Source organism: Rosa rugosa, chromosome 1, assembly GCF_958449725.1.
Source record: "Rosa rugosa chromosome 1, drRosRugo1.1, whole genome shotgun sequence".
NCBI classification, from domain to species: domain Eukaryota; kingdom Viridiplantae; phylum Streptophyta; class Magnoliopsida; order Rosales; family Rosaceae; genus Rosa; species Rosa rugosa.
In genome coordinates this window covers 20,266,937-20,294,468 of record NC_084820.1, presented here as the reverse complement: position 1 = coordinate 20,294,468, position 27,532 = coordinate 20,266,937, and the positions used below count along the sequence as shown (strand labels likewise).

General features: G+C 44.0%; 2 protein-coding genes across 5 annotated transcripts; both read left to right on the top strand.

Moving 5' to 3' along the window:
* Nucleotides 1-21,181: 21,181 nt before the first annotated feature.
* On the top strand, nucleotides 21,182-24,559 carry LOC133723118 (uncharacterized). 4 transcript variants are annotated; one of them, XM_062149958.1, is made up of 5 exons: nucleotides 21,182-21,373; nucleotides 21,454-21,542; nucleotides 22,035-22,857; nucleotides 23,420-23,510; nucleotides 23,759-24,559. In XM_062149958.1, exons 3-5 carry the CDS (start codon nucleotides 22,607-22,609, stop codon nucleotides 24,017-24,019), a joined length of 603 nt encoding a protein of 200 aa, XP_062005942.1. In that variant the 5' UTR covers nucleotides 21,182-21,373; nucleotides 21,454-21,542; nucleotides 22,035-22,606; the 3' UTR covers nucleotides 24,020-24,559. The 4 variants fall into 4 exon arrangements, with proteins under 4 accessions (XP_062005942.1, XP_062005946.1, XP_062005937.1 ...); XM_062149953.1 differs by having other exon boundaries at nucleotides 21,190-21,338; nucleotides 23,378-23,510; nucleotides 23,759-24,269; XM_062149949.1 differs by having other exon boundaries at nucleotides 21,191-21,373; nucleotides 23,378-23,510; nucleotides 23,759-24,242.
* A 252-nt stretch (nucleotides 24,560-24,811) lies between these two features.
* Nucleotides 24,812-26,587, top strand: LOC133723109 (UDP-glycosyltransferase 91A1-like). The gene has a single exon (XM_062149940.1). The coding sequence runs from the start codon at nucleotides 24,962-24,964 to the stop codon at nucleotides 26,387-26,389; it is 1,428 nt and encodes a 475-aa protein (XP_062005924.1). The 5' UTR covers nucleotides 24,812-24,961; the 3' UTR covers nucleotides 26,390-26,587.
* Nucleotides 26,588-27,532: the final 945 nt, after the last annotated feature.

Here is a 27,532-nt window from a genome sequence, read left to right as displayed (position 1 = left end):
AGATTTTGGTGTGCGAGTTCGGCCTTGCTTTTGGGCAGATCTGCCCCAACATGTGGCGGTTGATGTTAGCGATGACCTCACTGTGGCGGCTGTCCGGCTGCGAGGGGCCAACTGTGGCGGAGGTACTGCACTTCTACGAACTGGTGTATGTGAAGCGCCAAGGTTGCAGAGGGCAGGTGAATTTAAGTCGTCGCCAGGGAGCGCCCAAGCTGATTGAAAACTTGAGGGACTCGATGTCCTACTGGCGGGGGACCTTCTGCGTTGCCACGGCGGGGTGGGAGTACCAGGCGGAGTCCAACGAGGAGGAGCCGACGTTTAGGATTAAGTCAGAGTTTCAGCCTATCCGAGGTTGTATGGCGGTCTCCGCTGAACACGTCTGGTTTTACGTTATGTATAGCCTTCGTACCGTATGCTAACCATTATTCTTGTTTTGTAGCGGGCTTGCGCTATACCCTGACTCGTGAGGAAGAGTGCCGCGTGGCGCGCATCAGAGGCTGTTGGCGGAATCGAAATTTGCTGGACTTCCGCCTGCTGACCGGTTGGGAGTTGTTGGTCGATCTGCAACTGACTCGCGCCGTTGGTAAGACACCTCCGCCAGATAGTGCCCTTTGCTAGGTTGTTCGAGGCTGACGTGTTCGCATTTTGTTTTTTGTTGTAGAGACGCCGCCAGGGAACAAAGCTAGTCGCGACGCTTTCGAGAAGGCCATGGACCGTGCTGAGATTAACAATTTCCTGGAGGCCATGTACGCCTCAGGGCAGGCGGCCCAGGAAACGGTTGTAAACCCGGAGACCTTGGCGCTGAGTCCATCCGAGGTTCCGGTGGTGTTGCCCATGCCGCACCACTCCCACCTTGGCGCCGACGGCCTGCCAGTTGTTCAAGCTGGTGCCACGGTGGAGGACGGGAAGAAGGGGTCCGCTGCTCCCGCTCCGCAGAAAGAAAGGGTGGTTGCCATCAGGTGGGGCTGACAGAGGACGGGACAATCGGCGGGGACTGCCACGGCGCCCGCTGGACACACACGGGTGCTCCTGCGGAAGCGGCGGCAGAACGACTCCGCCGAGGAAGATGAGGATGAGGTCATCCGGATCCGCCAGCAAAAGAAGGTTCGACAAGCTCCGCCAAAGGCCCCGGCAGTTCCTGAGAAAGAGGCGGTTGTGAGCGATCTGGACGCCTTTGCCGCATATGCCGAGTTCATGACCGACAATGAGAGGGAGTTTCTTTTCCATCTCTGCGAGCGGTTGGGCTTTGGCGGCCTAGCGGGGATTTCGCGCCCAACAGCGATTGAAAAGTCGCCCTTCAGCTCAGCCTTTGGGCATCTGGCGGTTGGGCTGAATGAAATGTTCCTGGCGGCGTCGAAGCAGCCCCGGATCGAGGTGCAGCTCAGGGAGGAGGTCAAGAGACTGGAGGGGGAGCTTGCGGATGCCAAGGATAGGTTGGCGGATGTGGAGTGGCGCCTGATGAAGGCTGACTGCGATGTGGCGGACGCCCGCGGCAAGCTGGAAGTCTCCATCCAGCGGGATGTGGAGCGAAATGATCGCGTCTCCAAGCTGGAGCAAGATAGGGCCCTGCTGCAGGAACGGGTGGCCGCTAAGGAGAAGAAGATTGATATTCTGCAGCGGGAGTCTGCCGCCAGGCGAGGGGAGGGGAAGAAACTAGAGGGTGAGGTAGCCCGCCTGAGGGACGAAGGGAGCCGTGCCGCGGCCGCCGCTGTGGAGGAATTTAAACAGTCGGCGGAATACAAAAAGGCGATGAATGACGCGGCGAAGGCGGGCGCCCTAGCCAATGTGGAGATGATGCGCCAAAAGGGTGCCATTGACTGGGCAAAGGCGTCCCAGCCCGCCGTGCCGCAAGCGCAGACTGTTCCGGCGGTGAAGAATGCCCCGCCAGTGCCGACTGTCCTTGACGCTGGCTCAGGCAGCGGAGAAAATACTGCTCGGCCGGTGGAAGGCGCCCAGCGGACTCCTCCCACCCAGTCGGATGTGTCCCGTGCCGGTTTTATAGCGGCGCATACTCGGGCGGATGGGACTATAGAGACTCCAAATCCCACTGCCCGAGAGTCTGAACAAACAAGCCGGGCGCAGCCGCCGCTGCATGCCGCCGAAGAGGATGCGGAAGCCAACCCTTGAGATGCTGAACTTTCCTCCTTTTGCTTTTTTATTATTTTGTGTAGCCGCTGAGGCTGAATATTGTGTGGATGTAAAGAATATTTTTGGGTGGGGAGTCCCAGCCCTCAATATATGAAATGAAATTGGAATTTTGGCTAGTGATGATATGCTTGTACCGCTAGAAGTTTGACTTAGAATTTTCTTTTGTAATCAATGAAACATTAAAGGAATTAAGATTGGTCCAAGTGCACAACGTAGCGGACGTAGTCCGCTGACGATTACTGGCGTTGCCAGTTGCCCTCAGTGCTAGACTTAGTAACAATGGTTTGAATAATTCCTCGTTTCATTGATAACTGACGAATCAGTGTTTACAAAAGTGGGGACGTACCCGTTGGGTAGCTTCCCTTAGCTAAGTATTGAACAAAAATTTAGCTAAGTCAAGATGCTCCTGGGTAGTGACATGGCTATTTATAGTAATACCGAAGGTGTTCGGTATTCCAAGGGTGGGTGGTTGTGACGCCACCCTTGTCCATTAAGTAGAAGGTGCCAGGGCTAACGACTTCTACTATTTTGTACGGACCTTCCCAAGTTGGGCGGAGTTTTGTCGGCGGTGGAATGACTTCCTTCATTACCCAGTCCCCCAGTTGGAGGTTCCGGGCCTTGACCCTGGCGTTATAGAAACGTGATACCCTCCTCTTGTTTTGCAGGTTGTGCAAATGGGCCTTGTGTCGTTTTTCCTCTAGGAGGTCCTTGTCCAGGTTGATGCCGTCACTGTTGGTTGCTGGTTGGTAGCCTTCGATCCTGGCGGTAGGGTGAGTGATCTCAATAGGCAGGACAGCCTCAGTGCCGAACATCATACAAAAAGGAGTTTCACCAGTGGCGGAGGCCGGGGTTGTTCTGATGGCCCATAGTACTTCTGGAAGCTTCTCCGCCCATAAACCCTTGGCGGTGTCGAGTTTCTTTTTTAGCAGCTTCTTGATTATCTTGTTTGCTGCTTCGACCTGGCCATTTGTCTGGGGGTGTGCAACAGATGCAAAACTCATCTTGGTGCCGAGATTGGCGGTGAAGGAGATGAGTTCTTTGTTGTTGAATTGTGTGCCGTTGTCTGTAATGATTGTATGTGGGACACCATAGCGGCAGTAAATGTTCTTCCAAAGGAAGTGAATGACTTTGGCGGTAGTTATTGCCGTCAGTGGTTCTGCCTCTATCCACTTGCTGTTGTAGTCGATGGCAACGATGATGTACTTGAACTGTCCCTTGGCAGTTTGGAATTTTCCCATCAAGTCGAGGCCCCATGTAGAGTGAATCCATGGACCGATGATGATTGAAAGTGGTTCGCCGGTGCATGTGGGAGATCAGCAAACTGCTGGCACCTATGGCAAGACCTTGATACCTGCCGGGCGTCATCACCGAGCGTAGGCCAAAAGTAGCCCTGTCGCATTGTGCGATTGGCCAGGGATCTGGCGCCCGAGTGGTTTCCGCATTCTCCGCCATGTATTGCCGTTAGAACAACCCTTCCCTCCTCTGGGGTTAGACAGCGGAGGTTGGGATGGGTGAATCCCTGGCGGTAGAGCTTGCCATTCTGGATGTTGTAGCGGGTTGCTCTCCGCTTGATCTGTCGGGCCTTGACTTTGTCCTCCGGCAATGTCCCGTTGCGCTTGTAGTCGATGATCTCGTCCATCCAGCTGGGGTTGACTTCAATGTTGAAGATCTCCGCCAGGGTCTTTGTGATACTTGGCTTGTCAAGGCACTCTACTCTTGTGTCTGCTGGACTCTGATGTGGCTGAGCGGTTGCCAGTCTCGCCAGTGAATCAGCCTTGGCGTTCTTTTCCCTGGGGATTTGTGTGATGGTGTGAAATTTGAATTTTTTGAGCAGTGTCTTGACGTACCCCAAATATGCCGCTAACTGCTGGTCCTTGGCTTGGATGCTTTCGTTGACCTGGTTAACGACTAATTGAGAGTCGCTGAAGATGTTGACGCTGTCAGCACCTGAGTCAATGGCGAGTAGTAGGCCGGCGATGAGTGCCTCGTACTCCGCCATGTTGTTTGAGGCTTTGAAGTTGAATTTCAACGCGTACTCCGCGTTCAGTCCCCCGGGTCCTGTTAAGATGATTTCGGCGCCGCTGGCCTTGGCGCTGGCGGAGCCGTCCACATGCAGGTTCCAAGCTGACTGTAGGGGAATTGCCTCCCTAACGGTTACCACTTCCGTTCCGAGCACTGCCTCAATACCGGGTTCAGGTTGACGTTCGGTGAGTTCAGCAATGAAGTCCGCCACTGCCTGGCCCTTCATGGCAGTTCTTGGCTTGTATTCTATGTCGAACTCACTGAGCTCAATGGCCCACTTGTTGAGGCGCCCCGAGTGCTCAGGGTTTTGCATCACTTGCCTCAACGGTTGATTGGTTAACACATGGATCGTGTGAGCCTGGAAGTATTGGCGGAGGCGTCTGGCGGCAACGATAAGTGCAAGGGCCAGTTGCTCCAAGGGAGGATACCTTGTTTCTGCTCCGTTCATGCCTCTGCCGGCGTAGAACACTGGGAGCTCGTCTTGGCCTTCCCGCCGAACAATGGCGCAACTTACCGCCGATGCCGAGACCGCTAGGTATATGAATAGTGTTTCTCCTTGCACAGGGACAGAAAGGAGAGGGACTGCCGCCAGGTATTCCTTCAGGCCTTGGAACGCCGCCTGACATTCCGGGTTCCAGTCGATGACCTTCTTGTGAGTTGTTTTGAGGAGTTTGAAGAATGGGGCGCACTTATCAGTGAGTCGAGAGATGAATCGAGAAAGGGCGGTTAACTTGCCCTGGAGGCACTGGACGTGTACCTTATACTCAGGGTCCGCCAGGTCAAGGATGGCCTGGACCTTGTCTGGGTTAGCCTCGATGCCTCGCTCGCTGACGATGTATCCCAAGAATTTGCTAGCGGTGACCGCAAAGAAACATTTTTCTGGGTTGAGGCGCATACCATAGGCCAAGAGAATGGTTACTATGACCTCGAGGTTTGCCACATGTCCGCTGGCCTTTATGCTTTTAACTAGCATGTCGTCCACGTAGACCTCGATGATTTTTCCCAGATGCTCAGCGAACATGGCGTTCATCAACCGCTGGTAAGTTGCGCCGGCGTTCTTCTGACCGAAAGGCATGACATTGTAGCAATATAGGCCTTTGTCAGTGGTGAAGGTGGTGCATTCCAGGTCGCTGGGATGCATCTTGATCTGATTGTATCCGGAGAAAGTGTCCATCATGCTGAGAAGCTCATGTCCGGCGGTTGAATCGACCAGCTGATCGATACGAGGTAGCGGGAAACTATCCTTTGGGCATGCCTTGTTGAGATTTTTGAAGTCGACACACATCCGCCACTTGCCGCTGGGCTTTTTTACCATTACTAAATTTGAGATCCACTGGGGATAGATGACTTGGCGGATGAATCCAATGTCCTGGAGTTTGGCGACCTCCTCTCCGATTGCCCGGTACTTCTCCTCATCGAAGGCCCGCCACTTCTGCTCGATGGGATAAAAGGAGGGCTTGATGGTCAGTTTATGAGTGATAATTTCAGGGGAGATACCAGGCATGTCCGCGTAGGACCATGCAAAGACGGCGGCGTTATGGCGTAGGAATTGAGTGAGTTCTGCCTCCACCTCTGGGTCTAGTTGGGCGCCTATGCGGACTGTCCGCTCAGGGTGGTCGTCTGAGATACAGACCACTTTCAAAGACGTGTCCGGGTTGACCGGCTCCTTCCTTACATATTTCTCTTCCTCATCCCTTGGATCCTCAAAGATGTTTGGTGGCGGTGCCTCACTACCTACCGTCAGAATTTCATGGCGGCGTGCCGACCGTGCTATAGTCGTTGAATAACATTCGCGTGCCAACTGCTGGCTTCCCCTCACACTGTCCGTGCCATTAGGTGTGGGGAACTTCATGAGAAGCATGTATCCGGCGATGATGCACTTGAGCTTGTTGAGCGTCGGTCGTCCGAGGATGGCATTATACGAGCTGAGACAATCAACCATTATGAATTCGGTATGTACCTCCGCCATACATGGACTAGCGCCAATAGCCAATCGCATGTAGTCAGAACCGAGCGGTTGCGTGACGTCACCGGAGAAGCTGAGCAGTGGCTCATGGTCCTGGAGCAACTTGTTGTTCCGCTTGAGGTGGCTGTAGCAACCGCTGAAGATGACGTTGACAGCGGACCCGCTATCCACCAATATTCTCCCCACTGAGAATCTGCCGAGAACGGCGTCGACCAGGAAGGGGTCATCATGGGGTAGATGCACCCCGCGCTCCTCCTCCTCTGAGAATGTAATAGGTTCCCAACCCGCCTTTGGGAGTTTGGCGGCTCTCTCGTAGCGGATATTGCAGACTTCCTTCGGGTGATTAGCGCGTGCATAACGCTTCCTTGCCCGTGATTGGGGCACCGCCATCGATGGTGTTAATGCGGCCCAAGGTCTCTACGTTGGCGATCACAGGTGGCGGTTGGCGCACCTTGAACTGCTCCATCTTACCTTCACGGTATAAAGTCTCAATGGCTGTTTTCAGTGCGTTGCAGCTGTTGGTATTGTGGCCGCTGTCTTCATGGTACTTGCACCACCTGCCGGTGTTTCTAGGTTTGCCCGTTTTTGGATATTTTGCTGGGGGTGGTGGCGGGATTTGATCCTTGCACTGATTGTATATTTCTTCGTACGAGGTCGTGAGGACCGTGAACACTGCATACCGCTGAGAAGACTCCGTTTGCTTGTTGCGGTTATCCTCCTGGGTTGGGCGGTTGCCCTTGTTGTGGTATTGGTCCTTCTGCCGCTTGTTCTGGTAATGGCCCTGTTGCCATTCCCTCTTCTTGTCAGTTGGCGGTGCGGCGGGTGCTTTATTAGCGGTCTCATGCTGACTGGAGGTGGGTTGTGTTGTCTTTGCTGGCGTTGCCAGTGGCGGTGGGGCTTCTCCATATGTAATGAATTCCGCCTGGGCGTGAATGACCGCCTCACTCATAATATGGTCATATGCCGCATTTGGATGATTGTAGTTGAGGTGATAGAGGAACGGTCCCTTGAGGAGTCCCTGCTTGAAGGCCGCCGATGCCATTGATTTGTCTAGATCGCGGCACTGAGATGCTGCCGCTCGCCACCTTGTGACGAATGCCTTCAGTGATTCGTCTTCCCCCTGCTTGACGCTGAACAGCTGACTTGTGTTATGATGTCCGGCGGACAATAAGATGAACCGAGAGAGGAAGGTATGTGATAGGGCATGGAATGAGTCAATGGATCCCGGCGGACACTCGAAGAACCAATTCATTGCCTCTCCGTCCAGTGTTTCGCTGAACAAATGGCACAGGGTGGGGTCGTCAAACCCCTTGTTGTTGGTGACCTTCTTGAAGGTGTCCATGTGGACGAAGGGGTCGGACGTGCCGCTGTAGTCTGACATCTTTGGAGTTTTTGCGCACGCCGGTCTGATAGCTTGCAGAATTGCAGCGGTGAAGGGCCCTGGTCTAGACGTGAAAAGTGGACTTTGAGTTGGCGCCGGGGCACCCGACTCCTCCCGGACCAACCTCTGTTCCAACTGTTGCATCCTCTCCAGAATTTGGGCTGTTGCGTCGCCGGCGGATCCGGTGTATGTACTCCGCTGGGCCTGCCTACGCCTTGGCGTAGGCGGATTGCCCTCTGTTCCTGCTCGAGCCTCCGAGCGGTTGGTGCGCGTTGCTGACTCCGCCTCCTGTTCTAACATTAGCTGGGGGACGGGCGGTGGTCCCATCCCCAATAGTTCAGGTGGGTCCAGCGGAACCTGCATCTGTATGACTGGTCCTGGTACCAATGTGCCAGTGTTGGGCTGACTACGCCTTGTGCTGTGCGAATGCTCGCTCTGTGCTGGATTGGCGGTTCTCTCCAACGTCCTTTTCAGGTCGTCAAAACGTGACCTCAGCGTAGCCACCTGTTTTTGGGCCTCAGTCTTCTCTCTGCGTTCCTCTTCACGCTCTCTGTTTGCCTTGTGAAGGTCTGCCACTGCCAGCTCGTACATGGCGGCGAGGTCCTGGCCTGGTGGGCGGCTGCTGCTTGGATTTGCCTCACCGCCGGGGTTGGCTGGGGTGTTGAATAGTGCGCGGTTAACACCTACCGCTGGATTGGAGGGTTGGGGGATGGCGGATTGGTCTGCCTGCTCCTCGGTGTTTCCCCCGCTGCCGCTGGTCATGGTAGTTGTGATGGGATGACCTTTTGTTCAAGGGTTCCCACAGACGGCGCCAATGTTAATGTCTAAAAGTTCGGCGGTAGCTGAACCTTAGTTAACGCTGATCCGGTGAGCGGATCTATACTTGTGATATTTCCAAAGCCCCCCGTTACCTGTCAAATAAAATACAAAGGGCGTTAGAGGGAGACCGCGTTGGGCGGTCTTCGACTCTCCGATGCCTAAGTTAGTCAATGTATTATGTTGACAAAGTAACAATGGGTAAGTATTGAATGCGTAATTAATGAGGAGAGAGGAGAGAACCTTTTATAGGTGAGGAGGATGTTGATCTTCTCTTTGTTTTCGATGTGGGACTGATAAGCTTCAGTTCTCAGTAACGGAAGCTTCTGATGCCATCTTGGCACGGCGCGTGGCGGCGCGTCGCCGCCGATCTGGAGGTGATCCGACGTTGGGGCTGTAGCCCGCCTGGCGGTGTGTCTGCATGCCATTCCTTTGGTTGGAATTAATACCTTTGGTGGTACAATGAGCGTAGCCCATTACAGCTAATTATGTTTGCAAATGTACATGTATGTACACTTATGGAATTAGAAAATCATAGATAATCATGGACTTTGTAGTGTTAACTATACATACCAAACTCCAATAATTTTCCAGCCTCCAGACCAAAGATTTCAAAAAGTCTATCAAAGTTTCCTCTTCAAAAAAAAAAAAAAATAGTCTATCAAAATTCATCTCTCTACGCACGAACAAGTTTGTCCTTCATCATCTCTCTTTCTTAATTTTTAATCTTTTATGATATCAACCTTTTTTGAGTTATTATTTTGTTTTGTGTTTGGGCTGCATTTTTATTTATTTATTTATTTATTTTGTACATCCTAGGAAATCTGTAGAAGTCATTCATAATAAAATATATAGATTTTCATGAATCAATAAAAGTCTGTTGCTAAAATCAATGGTTTTAAGAAATCCATAACAGTCTATCAACTTTTTAAAGAGTCTGTGGACTTTTCAAAAAGTCTATCATTTAAAAAAAGTCTGCACAAATCCAAATACAATACACCCCCCTTATTGGAGTTTGGTATGTATAGTTAACACTACAAAGTCCATGATTATCCATGATTTTCTAATTCCATAAGTATGAATGATATTTTGAATACCTCTGTACTTTTATTCATTTTTAAAAGTCTTAATTGAATACCCCTAGATTTTGGTGGAATTCATGAAGTCTTTAAAAATCCTAATTGAATACCTCAAGACTTTCATGGATTGTTAAAAGTCTATATTGAATACACCCAGACTTTTAAATTCTATAGATTTCTTTAAAAGTTCCACTAATTCCATATACAATACACCCCCCTTAGAACCCCAAAACCATGTGGAATAAAACTAAATTCCCCATCTAAAATTATGAATTATGCAGGAAAAAAAAACACTAAATCACTCCATTTGAAAACAAGAAGCTGATTAACAGAACTAGGAATGTAACAATAAATAGTTGACATAAGTAGGAATGTAACAAGGACACTTATCGCGTGTACGACATACATACAATTTTTTTTTGACTTTGTTAAGGGGAACCCAAAGGCTTTCTAGGCCCAAGATAAACTCATTCGGCGCATGTGAAATGCTCCAACTGTGCATGCAGCACAGTGCCTGGCCACTTTGACAACTTCGGGGTTCGAACCTAGGTTGGGGTACGACATACATACATAATTTGACAGTGTGGAAATCATAAGTACCTCTCCTTTCTTACCATTAATTGTCGTTTTTTTGTATATATATATATATATATACAGATCCTATCCAGAGCGAGGCCTCGCTCTGAAATTAAAGTGTGAGGTTGGAGTTTAGGGTCACTTTTCGGTCTCATATCCACATCTCGACCATTCGGTTTTTAGGTACTAATGTATAGATCATCTCTGCAAAATTTCAGCCAAATTAATGATCTTTAAGGTATCTAACTCGCTTAAACAAATGGATGAACTAAATCTGTCCAACCTGAACCGTACTAGCTTTAAGGCAGTTATCAATGCCTTAACGACCATCAATTTGGCTGAAATTTTGCAGAGATGATCTATACATTAATACCTAAAAATTGAACGATCGAGATGTGGATATATGTATAGCAAAAATTTTAAGGGCAATGACCGGGGGCAACAATGAGGCATAATATCTGTGGCCTCAAATCCTATGTGTCATGTCATGTAAGCAAATACAAATTTTATTTTTAATTCTACATAATGTATCTTACCGGATTCAAATTTGCTCACCACTTTTATTTTGTGATGATATTACCACCCTATTAAAACTTGCCACGTCATATAGAATTAATTGAATACTTAAAATATAATTTTTTAATAAAACATCAGGATAAACTATAATTATGTTTTATAACACGTGACAATTTTGTATTGAGTTGTGGTATCACCACCAAAGTATTGGTGATGAGCAAATTTGAATCCTATCTTACCACATCATACTATTGCATCATCAACTTTACCCTTTTATATTTCCTTTTAGATGTTAGGGTATGAATCAGTGACATTAATGAATTTAATTAGGCGACGAAAAAAATATCAGCTATTAATTATCAAGGTTCGAAAAATCGCTAGGCGCTAGTCGGGCGGTAACTAAGGGACTAGCGCCCAGGCGGTTAGGCGCCGCCTAGGCTGTTTTGTATTTTTAATTTTAGTTTTATTTTTGTAACATATAAATAAGAATATAAAAATAATTAATATAGTTAAAAATAATCAAGATACTCAAAATATGAATATTGTGAACCAATATTTCACAATTGTCGAAATGTAATGGTCAAGGAATAGTATATACTATAGGCTTGTAATGATCAAGTCCAACTGTCCAACATGCAAAAGACACTTTCTAAAAATAAAAAAAAATCCACAAGACAAAACAACAGAGTGAATCAAATATCACTTAATGACTACCACACATCACAATTCCAAACCATGTCATCATTCATCATCGCACTACTCTGTGAATTAACTCTCGAATTGCACTTCCCAGTTTCTATCCCTGGGCTCATCATCCTTCATCAACACCATAGACTCAGTCCTTCCACTCACCGATGTCGGTGTCCCTTAGCCCACTTGAAAGTGCTTTCAACATGTTCTTCGTCTCCTTCCCCCATAGACTCCGCGTCAAATTCGAGCTCTCGGTTCTCCGGTAGGAGCAGTGGACTTCGCCTACTCTAATGCAGTATCGGAATCCGCACAATTCCAGTGGCCTTCAGACCACGAACTAAAGAGGAGGCTGAAGACTTGATTCTAACACTCTGCTACAGGTCAGTTAGATCCTTAAAGATTCAAACTTTAGGTTCTTTTGCAACTAAAATTTGGCATGAAACTTAATAGAAATCAAAATATGTATTAAAGTTTGGATTTTTGACTCATTCTCAGTTTTGGGTCTTCTAGATCTGCAGTCTTTCAAGGAACGGCGCCCACTCCGACCAGCCCGCCCAGACGATGAGGCTGACTAATTGCCCGCTCAGACCGACTAATCGCCTGCCTAAAACCCAAGCCAACTACCTCAGCGATTTGGAGTTAGTCGCGGCAGACACCCACCGCCCAACGCCTAGGCGCCGCCCAGGCCGAGTTTTAGAACACTGTTAATTATGTATTAATTTAAGGGATATGTCTACAAATTCTTTGACCAATATTTTTCTTTATTTAATTAGATTCTTTCCTATAATTTTTCTTTCCAAATAGCATTAATATATTGAATTAGGAGAAATGTGACAAGTAATAGGCATTAACTATTCTTTCCAAATATTGATTAATTTCATCAAAAAAATAGCACTAATAATTGAATTTAGAAAATACGTATGTCCAAATTATATTTTTCTCAAAAAAATCTTTAACTCACCCCACCCTTACATATGTCGGTGAGAATTGAACCCTGACCTTTAGAATGTTAGAATTATAACTTACCAACAAGTCACAACTCACCGGCTCACGTATGTCCAAATTAAGAGGTAAGAAAATATTTCATGTTAGTAGCAGCCATTAATATCATCTACAATCTAAATATAAGGAAAAAAAAAATTTATAAAATCAAATCTAACGTTTAAACTCTAGCTACAAAAAGAGAAAGGGAAATTTTAAATACACAACCCTAACTACTGATACACATCCCTAATATTTTCAATTTTAATAAGATTTTATAGGCAGGTTAAATGACCACAACAGATGTCTATGTACGTATTAGAAGAAGAAAAAAGTAATATTTTCCTTATTGTTCAAGTAAATCCAGAATATGTGTCTGGCCCAAACTCTAGGTTACTTGCTCTAGTTGTAATAGGGTTTATATTAGAGATATTCTCGAAGAATCTTAGTAGATATCCAATCAATGTACGATTATATTTCCATGTACAACTCTATTTCTATGCTTGTAATCCTCTATATAAATAGTCCCCTATTATCAATGAAAGTACGACTCAATTCTCTCCCAATTTTAGTTTTCCTTAAACATGTTATCAGCACGACGCTCTAACCCTAAAACCGAATACAAAACCTTGAAACCCTTTCAGCCCCCGCCGTACACCTTGAAGCCCTCGACACCAGGAGTCTAGAACCGGCGGCAGAACAAACAGAACATGCCGGAAACCTACCGAACCGGCCACCGGAAGCTCCAAACCACCTACAACAAATACTTCACCAGTTCACCACCTTCCGGACCTCCGATTGCTACCAAATTTTGCCATCAGCGTCTCAAACCCAGGATTTAGGAACCAGAAGCAGAACCCTAAAAACCGGTTTAGAAGTTACTAAACTAGCCGTCACAGCGACTGAACCGGAAAAACTGGCAAAAGAAGAAAAGAAACAAGCCCAAAAAGAAAAGAAAGAGGCTGACGCGGCCCAAGTCAAGAGGAAGGCTCAGCCCAGAAGAAAGAAAAAAAAGGAAGGCCCGCGGCCCACCCTCAGTCAAAGATAAAATAAGAAGTCAAGGCCTTAGTGGGCTTGGGCTGAAGCAAGAAAAAAAAAATAAGGGAGAAGGGCAGCCCACCAGCCAACCTCCGGCCACTTTTCTGACCACTTTCTGGCGAGATTTCCGGCCACTTTCCGGCGAGATTTCTAGAACTTTTTCGGCTACTTTCCGATCACTATTTCGAGGTATTTTTTTACTAAAAGTTTCCGTTTTTGAAGTTTTTTTATTCCTTTTCTCTTCTTGCAACCTCCGTTCTTCTATCCCCCTTTCTTCTTCATAAGAGAGACCAAAAGCCGAACTGTGGGGGTTCGTGCTCACTCCAAGCTTGGAGCTTGTTGAGATCTCCAAACTTAGAGTTTGTAGAGAATTTATGATCGATCACTTACATCATTGTTTCTATCTAATCCAATACCTCTTGCAAAGAAGTATCGAATCGATGTTACTGCAAGACGAATCACAAGGTTTCATGAGCTCATTGGAGCTATGAATGTCGTTGAAAAGCATAATAACATCCTTGTGAAGAACTATAATTCGAGACTTGTGATAACAGAGCATATTCCGGAGTCCAATTATAGTCGCGCCCCTAAGGGAGTGCGCCAAGAGCAAAACCCAAAATATAGGGACAATTTTAGACGTTTTGGTCCATATTCGTGTTCTAATGAGGAAGGTAACCACCAAAATAGGCGGACACAGAACCGAAGAGGTCAACGTGGAAAGAGAGAGTGTGGCAACGCCTCTGGCCATGTTGGTGGCGCTACCAACAATAAGAGCCATCCAAATGACGCTTTCAAATCGCCTCAATCAATGGAGTCTGAGCATAGAGATGTATGTTCTTGATGTGGATTATCCGGTCATTTGGCACACATTTGTAGAGCTTGTGAAGAAATTGTTACCGCCTACAAAGCATATTGTTAAGCAAGAGAAGCTCACTATGTGGAACATGAAGATCAAGAAGATGATCTAGAGTGAAGGGTTGAAGACTTCAAATCTGGCTGGGATCAATAGATCGCCAATTCTATTTAAGTATTTATTTTTCCAAGAGATGTAATAGGCAATTTCCATATACTTTGTAGTAAATGTTATTAGTTTAGTTTTTCTTCACATAGGCTCATCCAAAATGAGTATGATGCCTAGAAAGGTTTTGAGATAAGTGGTACTTAAGCGAGCCTTACTCCACCGACATCTCTCAACTCACCTGATCATATTTATTTTGGAGTTACCTAAAGAAGTTAAACGACTACCTTTGTTTTGCATTAGCTAGCATTTGGATTAGATTCTCTTAATGGTTAAGAGACAATGATGAACACCGTTGGCTTATGAATAAAATTTCGAGTTCTTTTCATTATGACTCCATTTTAATTCTGAGCATATTCCTTTGTGACTATGATGGCTCGACCATCAGGGTTAGTTTAAGGACAAGGAATAGCCCAAATTCCATTTGCCAAATGACACCTTGATTATTGTCACAGAAACTCTCTACGCTCCTAGGGCGAATCAAACCCTATTGAGCCATTCGAGCCAACGGATTCCATGAGGGAACACATGTAGATAACGAAAATAAGTTCCTTTGCAATACCTCTAATGACTGCGAATAAAGGCGCATCTTAGAAAAGTTTATGTGTCTCTCTAGTGGACTTTATGTCACTATTCGAGATATTAAATCCAATAAAGTTATGAAAGAAGATCTCTTGGATTTAGACACATATTGGCTTTGTCATGACATGATAGGTCATCCTAGTCATGATATAATGATTCGTCTACTAAAGACTTCACACGGACATCCATTATTTCGAGCGAAATGAAGCAAGATTAAAAGTTGATTCCTGAACTAAGTTTGACTGCCGCCGCTGCCTCTGCAGCCACCACCGTCCAAAACCAGCCTAGGGCTGGCACAATCCATATCCATGACGCCATGGATGGCGTCCATCATGGTGATGGCGCCCCAGGTGATGCTGCAATCATCAACTTTGCTTCAAATAGCGTTTCAAACGCTCATGCCTAACCAATATTCTCATTGGTTGCTTCTAAGGCCTCTCGCTTGTTTTACAAAGCCCGTTCCTTAGGAAAATTAGGACTGAAACCGTCCTATGCAAAGGATATGAACATACTCATTCTGTTCTTACATAGAATCAGTGGGTATTTTGTGGACTGGTTCAACCAACTTGTGGACGTTTAAATATCTCATGATGTTGGTTGACACACAAACACGCTGGTCACGTGTTGTGCCATTGTCCACTTGTAATGTTGCTTATGCTACACTCCTAGCACATATCATATGACAACGGGCTCACTCCCCGGATCATCATATTCAGTCAATTGGACTTGACAATGCTAGAGAGTTTACATCGAAGACTTTCGATGGTTATTGCATTAGGACTGATGTTGGACATCATATTTCCATGAACACACCCAAATGGTCTCGCAGAAACGACTACGATAGTAGCCCAGAAATTGGTAATGCGCACCAATCTCCTTATATCCGCTTAGGGTGATGCAATGTCGCATGCAGCTATGCTAATTCGTCTGCGACCCACCGCCACTCAATCTACTTCTGCGTTACATCTAGTGACTAGGTACCAGTATCTCGTACTTACGCATATTTGAGTGTGCCATTTCTGTGCCAATTGTGCCGCCACAGCGCTCTATAATGGGTACTTACAGACGAATGGAACCCTAAGTTGGATTTGAGACTTCAACAATCGTCTGCCGCTTAATGCCCTTACTAGGTGATCTCTTTATTGCATGTCTTGCGGATTGTCACTTTGATGAGACAATCTTTCCGTCGTTAGGGGGAGATAAGAACATGGATGTTCAGTAGGAACGACAAAAATTGTCGTGGTCTGTCTTCACTAGGTCTCATCTCAATCCCCACTAAAGTGACGAGATCACACATATATATCTGCTGTAAATATGCCTGCAAGGATGGATGTCCTTACGAGAGGACGTAACGCCACCCTACACGGAAATAGGCATGGCACCAACACCATAGAGAGTGACACTGGCGTTATAGGTCATGGCCCCAGCTAGGATGCGTGAAAGGCCCGTGGGTTCGAATGATACTTTGGCACAAACCAATCCTTGGATCATCGATACTCAAAATTCATCTCATGAGAATCTTCCGGATTAAGGTTATCGTTGGGGGACGCCTCAACGTCAAAACCTATTCCTGAGAATATAGAGCTATTTGAAAATTACACTAGTGTACATGAGACGTGGGATAGGAACTCCATCATAATTGATGATGTATTCACGCATTTCATAGCACATGAGTCTGTTGAGTCAGATGATATCGAATCACGCTCCGTTGATGAATGAATGCCAACGTAGAGAGATTTGGCCTAAATGGAAAGATGCTATCCAGGTTAAGTTGGATTTTCTAACAAAGAGAAAGGTTTTCAAGCCAGTGATGCCAACATCTCCTAACAAAAAATCTATTGACTAATGGGTATTCGTTAGAAAGCGTGATGAGAAAACGAGATAGTAATCTCGCCTTATGGTGCAAGGCTTCTCACAAAACGTCCTAGAATCGACTACAATGAGACATATTCTCTCGTAATGGATGTCATTGTACTCCACTACCTTGTCAGTTTGGTAGTTTCTGAATAACTGAACATGCAGCTTATGAATGTGGTCACTACGTATCTCTATGGGGATCTAGACCACGGAGCGCATTTGCAATGAGGATAAAACGCTCACTAAAGTGACTACTTGATTGGAAAAGGGTTAGGTGAATGCCCTCGCGTCTCTATGACAAGTTCTGGATTTTATCGCGCTTCATGTTGGACATGATCTTCATTAGAAGCCTTTAAAGAGTTGAGGGAAACCACTGAACATTTGAAATCCGAGTTTGAGGAAGGATCTTGGGAGAACACGATCATATCTCGGTTTGGAACTTGAGCATTGTGTTGATGAATGCTTAGGCGTTTTGACAAGGTCAAGCCTTCAAGCACACCCATGATCGTCCATAGTCTTGATCCTGAAAAATGATCCTCTTCGTCCAAAGGATGATGACAAAGATGTGCTAAAGGCAGAAGTGCCCTACGTAAGTACAATATGCGCATTATTGTACTTACGTCAATGCACAAGACATGAATCTCATTTGCAGTGAACTTGTCAGCTAGGTATAGCTTTGCACTAACGATACGCCATTAGACTGGTGTAAAAGATATCTTTCGATACTTGAGATGTACGATTGATATGGGCTTGTTCTATCCCTACAGAGAGATGATAGATTCGGACCCATCACACACCAGGAACGCCGCTAACACTAGCCTGTGTCCTTCATCCCCATCCCAAAATAACATTAGTGTTTTGGAAGGTTTTGCTGATACTAGGTATCTCTCTGACCCACACAAAGGTCATTCCCAAAATGGTTAAGTGTTCACCATGGGTAAAGATCATGATATCTTGGAGGTCTACAGAACAGACCCTAGTCGCTACTTCTTCGAACCATGCAGAGATTATTGCTCTTCACGAAGCAATTTGTGAATGTATATGGATTGGATCCATAATTACGCATGTTCAAAGCAATTGTGGTTTGAAGTCTACCACAGATGAGCCTACGAGCATTTATGAGGATAATGCTGCTTGCTTTAGACAAATGATGCAATGCTACATAAAAAGCGACAACACCAAGCATAATCAGCAACAACAGACTCTCCTCAAGACCAAAGTGAACTAGGTTCGATCTAAGGACTGTGTGGCAGACTTTCTCACCAAGTCATTGCCTAAATTCCACTTTCGAGAAATATGTTGGTAGCATCGTTTGAGGAAGTTATCCGAACTCCCATGACCATAGTCATCAGGGGGAGATGTAGACATTAGGGGGATATGTCTACATGTATGGTCTCGAAACGTGAAGGTTGTGTTGTGCTCTTTTTCCCCTTCGACCGAGGTTATTTTTGTCTCACTGGGTTTTTGTTACTCGGCAAGGTTTTTAATGAGGCAACGAGAGGAGCACCACGTTTGGGTGACACAAGGGGGAGTGTTCAAGTAAATCTAGAATATGTGTCTGGCCCAAACTCTAGGTTACTTGCTCTAGTTGTAATATGATTTATATTAGAGATATTCTCGGAGAATCTTAGTAGATAACCAATCAATGTACGATTATGTTTCCATGTACAGTTCTATCTCTATGCTTGTAATCCCCTATATAAAGAGACCCCTATTATCAATGAAAGCACGACTCAATTCTCTCCTAATTTCAGTTTTCCTTAAATACTTATAAAATTGTATAAATAGTAAGATAAATAAGACAAATTTCTATACATGGTCTCCTCATTTAATACAAGAATAAATTTAGAAATCATCTAATTTAAATTTTCCTTAAATAAATTATAATTAAATGGGGTGGAAAAATCATATAAGTTAGAATTTCGGAATCAATGTCAATTAATATTGTTAAAACATATTGCTTTACTCCCATTTTTTAGTTAATTTTTTTTCTTAAAGTTATGATTAGTCAATTCTTTATCTAATATAAAACATTAAAATGTCACAACCAGAAAACTTTGTAATCGTTAATTTATTTGGCCTCTCCAATGACAACTTCGTAGTTCCGTGACTCTGGAGAAACTAATGATATAGCTTTGGTTGAATGTTTCACTCAAAATTTTATACTTGATCAACTTGGTGTTTGGTGGATGAGAACTTAAATAATATAAAACCTATTCTGAGGCATCTATCTGAACGGAATAATAATCAATACGGCCATTTACAAAAATTCAATATACTAATCATACGAAATAGTAGCCTTAATATAGTCAAATAATATGATTTTTTGTGCTTTAAGGATATTTTAGGTACTTTTTTTTTTAAAGAAGGCAGAGCCAATATATTGATCAAAAGCCAAAATGGCCATTACATAACCTTCCACTGTCATCTAGACAAACAAGAAGATGTGTTAGTACCTACGGTAGTACATAGAACTAGGTCACTCATTTAATATTAAATACATCGAAATGGCAAGAATCCTCCTTCGGTACTACTCCGGAAGATTCACTAGAGGCACGAAAGTGAGTAGGTCCCTAAGAAATTAGGGAATTGTTGAAAGTAAAAACATTACTAACCTAGGGTTCCTTTAACAAAGGAAATAATAGAAAGAAAAGACTAACTAATTAAAGCCCAACTGGCCCAAAAAAACAACAGAACTCTAGGCCCAACAACAGACCTAGCCCAGTTCCACCTCCACCTCCCTGTGCTGAGAACGACGCACGCAAACCCCGAACAACCACCGCCGCCACATCATGCCGCAATTATATTGCCACCGCCCCATTTCAAGGAACACCACCAACCCACGTCAGACCACCTAGAGAACATCAGCGAAGCCGAAAACACCAGATCCGATTCAAGGATCACCGTGCCCCCAAAAATGCCAAACTGCACCATTGGTGATGCTGTGCTGCCGCTGCCCCTTGGACCAGAACCCACGCCTACCCAAGCCACAGAGAGGCTTCAAACTAGAAACAGAGCCAGATCAACTGTTAAACTTTGAGTCACTGCAGATCTTAGAAGCCAGAGAATTGTAAGTCATCGTCACCCATCCGGCAGCCTCGCAACGACAATGAGGCAAGCCTTATACCAATGAGGAGCGCCGCCAGACGGGAAGAGCTCAGCCAACCCTCGACCAAAGCTATGTGAAGGGAATAATAATAAGCTAACACAAGTAATCAATATGGTCATTTACAAAAGGTCAATATGCTAATCATATGAAATAGTAGCCTTAATATAGTCAAATAATATGATTTTTTGTGGTTTAAGGATATTTTAGGTACTTTTTTTTTTTTGAAGGCAGAGCCAATATATTGATAAAAAACTTGAATGTCCATTACATACCCTTCCGCTGTCATCTAAACAGACAAGAAGATGTGTTAGTACCCATGGTGGTACATAAAACTAGTTCACTCATTTGACATTAAATACATCGAAATAGCAAAAATCCTCATTCAGTACTACTTCGGAAGATTCGCTAGAGGCACGAAAGTGCGTAGGTCCCTAAGAAATTAGGGAATTATTGAAAGTAAAAACATTACTAACTTTGAGTCACTACATATCTTAGAAGCTAGAGAACAATAAGTCACCGTCACCCATCCGATAGCCTCACATCGACGACGAGGCAAGCCCTATACCAACGAGGAGCGCCGCAGGATGGGAAGAGCTCGGCTAACCCCCGACCAAAGTTATGCGCGTGCGGCGCATTCTAGTCTTCTTTTCAAAAAACCCTACGAAAATTGACATACTGATATTTGATGTATTTTGGGTTGTGTATTTAGTAAAATATTAAAATGAAAAATTAAATGGATGGTGTATTAAGTACGGAGTGTGTATTAAGTAGTTATAGGTGTGTATTTAAAACTTCCCAAAGAGAAAAATGAACAAAAGAATATATATAATCATATTCTGATATTATATGAATTTTTCACAATATATTTTCAAAATATGTAGGAACCCAACAAAGTTTGAATTCATATACATATGTTATGCAAATCTATAGATCGAATATACATGCAAATCTATTAACTGAATTACATGAAATTTTTTCTATTCTTGATTAAAATCCATTGTACGTTTAAATCTAAACATGAGTATAATGAAAAAAAATCAATATATATATATATTGATTTTTTTTAAGAAGAAGACCAAAATAATTTACAGACATTAGATTTTAAAAGAATGAGATTGTTTTCTTTATCAAGAACTATAAGTCATGATTTAACAAATATGTGATGTATGTAGATGACATGGCAAGACAACTAATTTTTTTTTTTTTTTCAAATAAACAACTCAAATACAACAACTAGCTAGTCTATTATGAGTTGAACTCATGACCTCCCACTTACAAATGAGAGACTTATGCCACTAGACCAAATGATATTGGGCACCTAAAATTGAGATCATAAATTTTAGACTTATTGAGGCCACAATCACTTTTCAATTTTTAATGTAACAATAGGAAGCAAAAACGGTACAAGAATTGTAATTGAGAAAATGCAGCATGGTATCCAAAGGCCATGTCATTGTTTCCACCAATAATGGCATATGGTCTGACAACCTACTCACCTCCTTCTCTGCCGAATCCCAATCATAACTTTTTCCTTTCCAGGGACACAGCAGATGCAGATCGTGGTACTTTTTAGACAACTAGCACAGTTTGATCTCTTGTGAGGGCTTTCATTGCTTCCGTCTATGTTTAATCTCTTGCGCTTGGCTTCTGATTGCTGATGGCTATTTTCGTTAGCAGATTTGCAGTTGCATGCTGATGACGTGTACTTCACTCTCGAGAATTCTTCCGCTGGAGGAGTTCAGGTTCAACAGCGCGACGCGTCCAAGGTATGCTCTTTCTGGGTTTTGATATTTGTTTATTCGATTGAGTATCGGAAATCGGTTTATTGTTCTAGACACATTTAAGCATTTGTTATAGTTGGAATGACAGTAGGAAACAAATGTGGAATTCAATTCTGTTATATTTGAAGAATTGACATTTTTTTTTTTTTTTGGGGTTTCCGGTAATGTTTAGGAATAGCTGGTTGATTTCAAGTTGTAAACTTTTTGGAATTGGATAATGCACCTAATGGTGATGGATAATAAAATGGATTCTGGAATCCAATATCCTATGTCAAACTAGTGAATTGATTTATGAATTGAATTGAACTAATGAATTCTTGTCAATAGATGTGATGACTTTTATCTTTCGGATTCTAAATGATTTGTAAAGACTAGGAGTGAAATCAGGGGAGTGGTGGGAGGAATCCCAGCAAAAACTTAAGCATAAAAACTGGGGAGAGTTGCGATATGATTTTTATTTAATGTTCGTGCATGCAGATTCAATCAAAAACAGCTTTTGGTTTTGGATCAAGATATGGAGAATCTGAAATTGATAATAAGCCACCGAGGTCTAAAAATGAAGAGCTGCCTGAGACCTGGTATAATCAGGTTATTGAGAGACATAGGGCTAGCATACCGCATAGGTTTTCATCAGCAGACCGAGAATCAGAGAACCGTACTCCAGAGGAGATGTCTGCTTATCTTAAGCTTGCTGTGAAGCATAAGAAAAGGTGTTTAGCATTCAAAGAAGATCAGTATGTGGGATATGGAAATCCCCTCCTAGAAAATGCATCACAGAATCCACATTCTGTTTTAGATGGTAGTAGTTCAATTGATCATGAAGGATCTTTTTTCCCAGAAACAATGTTTACGTCGAACTGTGTTCCTGAATCCTGGTAGTGCACTTCCACCTATGAATAGAGAGCAAGAAGACCAAAAAGTTGAATTTTATGGAGTTCTTGATACGGTACCTCAGGCTTTGACTAGGAGTCCCGTTATGCTTGAGAGGCTTGGTATAAGACCTGAATACCTTAGCATGGATCAAGGAGGAAGCTTACATCGTGGAAAGAATGGGTCTGCAGGGAACAAAAGTTGTCTTACTCATGAGCAAGCGGCAGTTATCTCAAAAGGTAATAGCCCGGATGCTGACAAATGTGGGATTTGAAGGTTCCTCAGAAGTTCCAATTGAAGTTTTCTCTCAGTTGCTAAGCTGTCATATCTGTAAATTGGGTAGCAGCTTGAAAGTTCTTACTGATAGTTACAGAAAGCAGTGTTCAGCAATTGAACTATTGAAGATGTTCCTTCAAACAGTGGGATATAGGTAAGCTAATAGTAGATTATCTATGAGTGTACTTGTGTAATTTTGAATTTGATCTTACCTGATTTCAGTTTCCGTATAAATTATTGTTGCATGGCCTCAGAATTGCTGATTACATGAACACTTACTAGCTCATGTGGGATAGTTGTATTGGTTGTCACATTTTGCTCACTTGCTCTTGGGGCCAAATTTACTCATTTACTGCTTCGCGACAGAGTAAGGGTTCCAAGAGGGTGTGTGTTGCATTGGAACTAATGTCTAGGAGAGTGAATTAAACAAACCTGTATTATCTTACAAGCTGTCCTTAAATTTCATAAGGTCAATTTAAAAATTACTAGTCTGTGAGCCTCACAGAGATAATTTTTGGATATTAGGTTTTGACTTCCAATTGTATACCTTTCACTTCCATAACATTATACAGTGGTTGTGCCTGTGAGTTCTTTTCTAGTTAGGAAGATCTAATATAATGCAAGTTTCTAAGCATCCACCTCTTCACTTTTTTTCTTTTTTACCATATTACCAGTAATTTTGGCCCTCTAGCTGATCAAGTCAAGGATGGCTCCAGGAATTTCCATCAACAAAGTCAGCAGCAAATTCATGGAATGCAGTCACAGTTGCAGCCACAGCACCAGAACCCTATTCGACTACCCCAACAAGTATTTCTCCCTTCAATTAATTGATAACATTTTTATAGTAATTCTTGTAGATCCACGGATGGTTGATGGTTATTTTTGGGACTGTATTACATATCTATTACATATCTCCTCATACAGTTTCACAAATTTCTACCGAAGTTTGTAGAGTCTAGGCACTTTATAGTTTCCAAAAGCTGACCTTTGCACACTATATTAGTATGACATGATTACTAATGCTTCTTTTATTACATTGTCTGGTGAATCCATAGATATCGAGACAAATGCATCCACAGATGCAGCAAATTGCCCAATCCAAGAATGTGCCGCTTCAGCAACAGCAGCAGATAGAAAGAATGCGCAGATGTCAACCATCTACTCCTCGTGCTGGTATGGACATGGTACAGGACAGACCAATGGTCCAGGTTAAGATTGAAGCTCCATCAGAGTTACCCATGGATGGTAATGCCTTCAACAGTTTCAACAACAGACATCCACAATTGCAGTTCAGGCAGCAGCAAATTCCTGCATGATAGTTTGATAATTTGACAGTTTGTAGGTACAAGTGTTGAACTTATTAATTGAATTTAAGGCGGTGCACGGGCCGTGCGTAACATGATTTTCAAATATATTTTTTGTGGGTAGATATTTCAAAAATTAAAAATTTTGTAGAAATATATGAAAAATTTTGAAAAACTCCTGACGGAAATAGTATAACATATGAATTTCATTTTGATATACTTTAAAATTATGAAAATTTAGCCGGAAATTTCGATAATTTCAGAGAAATTTGAAACTTGATTTAGACAGATGCTTCACGTGGTGTTCATGTGTTTCACGTAGTTTAGTATTCATCACTCGATCGTTATTGGAGCGCTTCAGACGGATGCTTTTCTGGACACACCTAACAAGATGATTGAGCAAATGCGCACTATCAACTTGGTGCTGCGTCAGAATTCAGATCTACCACTGCATCAAATAAATGTGTCGACTAAAGGAATATTATAATATCTGACCATCAATAAGTTGACTGTTAGGTCTATAGTCACTGACCGTTAGGTCATCAACTGCAACAAGAACATTGACTGTTGGAAAATTACGGGAGAGAAGGAGCTCGGAATGTCTCCTAATGCTGCCTGTATCACTATAATCCCAAATTTGAGGAAACAGTTAACTATCAGACTTAAAAATTTAAGCTCTAAAATCTTGTTTAGAAAGAAAAACTAAATCTCTCAAGCGGGCTCCAGAATCAGATCGTGGTATTTTTTTGTTTCGGTTTTTGGTAAATAAAAGTAAACCTCCGTGCTACAATAGTTAGCTAGGTTGACTAATAATGAACCTTGATTTTCTTCCCCTGTGGTTTAGTACTTTAGTAGTGTCACAGCCAAGTCTAAGCTAATAAGATGAAGATTTGGGAATGAGATTACTATTACTAGTGAAGCTAGCGAACTGGTTTCCTCATACTAAGCAGAAGAATGGAGTCCATCACTGTCCCCCCCACCATGGCCAACAATAACAAAGACAGTAAGCTTCATATAGCCATGTTCCCATGGCTAGCCTTTGGCCACATGATCCCATATCTCGAACTCGCCAAGCTGATCGCCGGAAAAGGCCACAAAATCTCATTCATCTCCACCCCACGAAACATTTATCGCCTCCCCCCTCTCCCGCCAAACCTCTCCACCCTAATCACCTTCGTGAAGCTTCCACTGCCTGAGAATCCGAACCTTCCAGAAGGTGCCGAGGCCACCGCGGACTTACCCGAAGACCAAGTCCCGTATCTCAAGATAGCCTACGACTTTCTTCAAGAACCGATCACCCAATTCCTCAAGACTTCAAAACCGGATTGGCTACTCTTCGACTTCGCCCCTTACTGGGTACCGGAGTTAGCCCAAACTCTCGGGATACCGACCGCCTTCTTCAGCATTATGATCGCCGCCGTTTTGTCCTTCGTCGGGCCCACCTCGCCGGGAATACCTCCTGATGACCGTAAGTTACCGGAGGATTACGTAGTCCCGCCCAAGTGGGTGCCATTTTCGGCCACCGTGTGCTGGAGGTTGTTTGAGGTGCTTCGGCTCTTTAGAGAAATAACCGGAGACGAAACAAACGTCCCGGTCGTGTATCGGTACATGAAAACACTGCGAGGCTGTGACGTGATTGCGGTGAGAAGTTGTGCCGAGTTTGAACCGGAATGGTTGGGTCTTCTGGAAGTTACTCACGGAAAACCTGTTCTACCGGTCGGTGTACTCTCCATTACGCCAAACACCGACGACGACAATGAAACGTGGCGGTCGATAAAGGACTGGTTGGACCGGCAGAGCAAAAACACTGTGGTGTACGTGGCTTTCGGAACTGAAGCAATGCCAAGTCAAGAGGAAGCGACGGAAATAGCCCTAGGTTTGGAGAAGTCCGGTTTGCCCTTCTTTTGGGTGCTGAGGACCAAACACGGCGAGGAAGCGGTAAAGTTGCCGGAGGGTTTCGAAGAGAGAAATGAAGGGCGGGGAGTGGTGTGCAGGAGTTGGGCCCCACAGGTGAAGATACTGGCTCACGACTCGGTGGGCGTGTTTCTGAGTCACTCGGGTTGGAGTTCGGTGGTGGAGGCATTGACCTTTGGAAGACCGCTGGTGTTGTTACCCATGTCGAATGACCAGGGGCTGAATGCGAGGTATTTCGGGGAGAAGAAGGTCGGATTTGAGTTGCCGAGGGACGAGCAAGACGGGTCGTTTACGAGTGAGGCGGTGGCGGAGTCGCTGAGGATGGTGATGGAGAAGGAGGAGGGAAGGGTTTACAGGGATAAGGCCAAGGAGTTGAAGCCGTTGTTTGGAGACAGGGAGAGGCAAAATGTGTATGTGGATAAGTTTTTGGAGTACCTTACAACCCACAGAGGATGTAGAACGACATGAAGGGCACGTTATTGCATGATTCAAACCCATGCAATGGTCACGTACTTCTTTGATCTCTTTTAATTCTGAGATTTCTATGTTTCTTTTTGGATTTGAACTTGTTTTTCACTATTGTTGTCTGAGATTTTGTTGTTGTTGTTAAATGTTAACTATTAAGCAGATGAGTGTGGAAATGGCAATAATTGAGTTCATGGGATACTTCGTTCTTTCGTTCTTGGATTGTATGCCAAATTTTTGCAGATCAACTGTTTCCCTTTTGCTTATACTTCTTTGATCGATATACGGTCTCATATCGAGTCAAACACTTTACATCTGTTGTTTTTCTGGTTTGTGGCCCTGGGTATGTTTACTTCCCTAATGTGGTGAAGAGGATACAAGTGATAGTTTAGGCGCTCTATGGGAGAGTTCAAAAAACAAAATTCTAAAGCAACAGTCATGAATCTACTTTGTAATTTAATATTCATGAAGTATGACAACTCTAAAACAAACAAACAATAACTGAAAAATCCCAGATTAGGATCTGTTCACGGTTACAGCTTCGGGTTTTGGTTGGTTTTCCATGACCTCAACTAGTTCTCTAGGTTTAAAATTAAAACTTGGTTCACAGAGTTGAAGAATTTGGTGGAATTTTGAGAATTCGCGTTGCCGCTATTCACAAATTAGCTGATTAATCTGCCTTTCGATACCAAGTACAAAACAATATTGAGAAATTGAAGCTTTATGGATTTTGGGTGGCATTTCGGTTTGGGTTTTCATCGAGGAAATCTTGTTGGAAGAGGTTGGGTATAGAATATAGTGGGACTTCTGGATAATTTGCAATACTCAAATTAAATCCCAAAACTAAGATTTATGGTATGTTTATGCGAATTGGTTTGTTGAGAGAAGGAAGAGATTATGCTTGGGTGTGGAGCCTGGCAGCACCATCTCCGACCTCACCAAATCAAGGAAGATCGTCCTCCTCAATGACCATGCAGAATCTGTTGTATGTCGCCTGTTCTTAAAGATTTTGGGATAGAAAGCAACAACACCACCAGCATGGTCGGTCCGACTGTGGAAGATAATCAACGATGAAGCATTAAGATTCAGAAATTGAGTTGGGAATATGAACGCCCGATGAAAACCCATAGCAAATCTGAAGTCTGA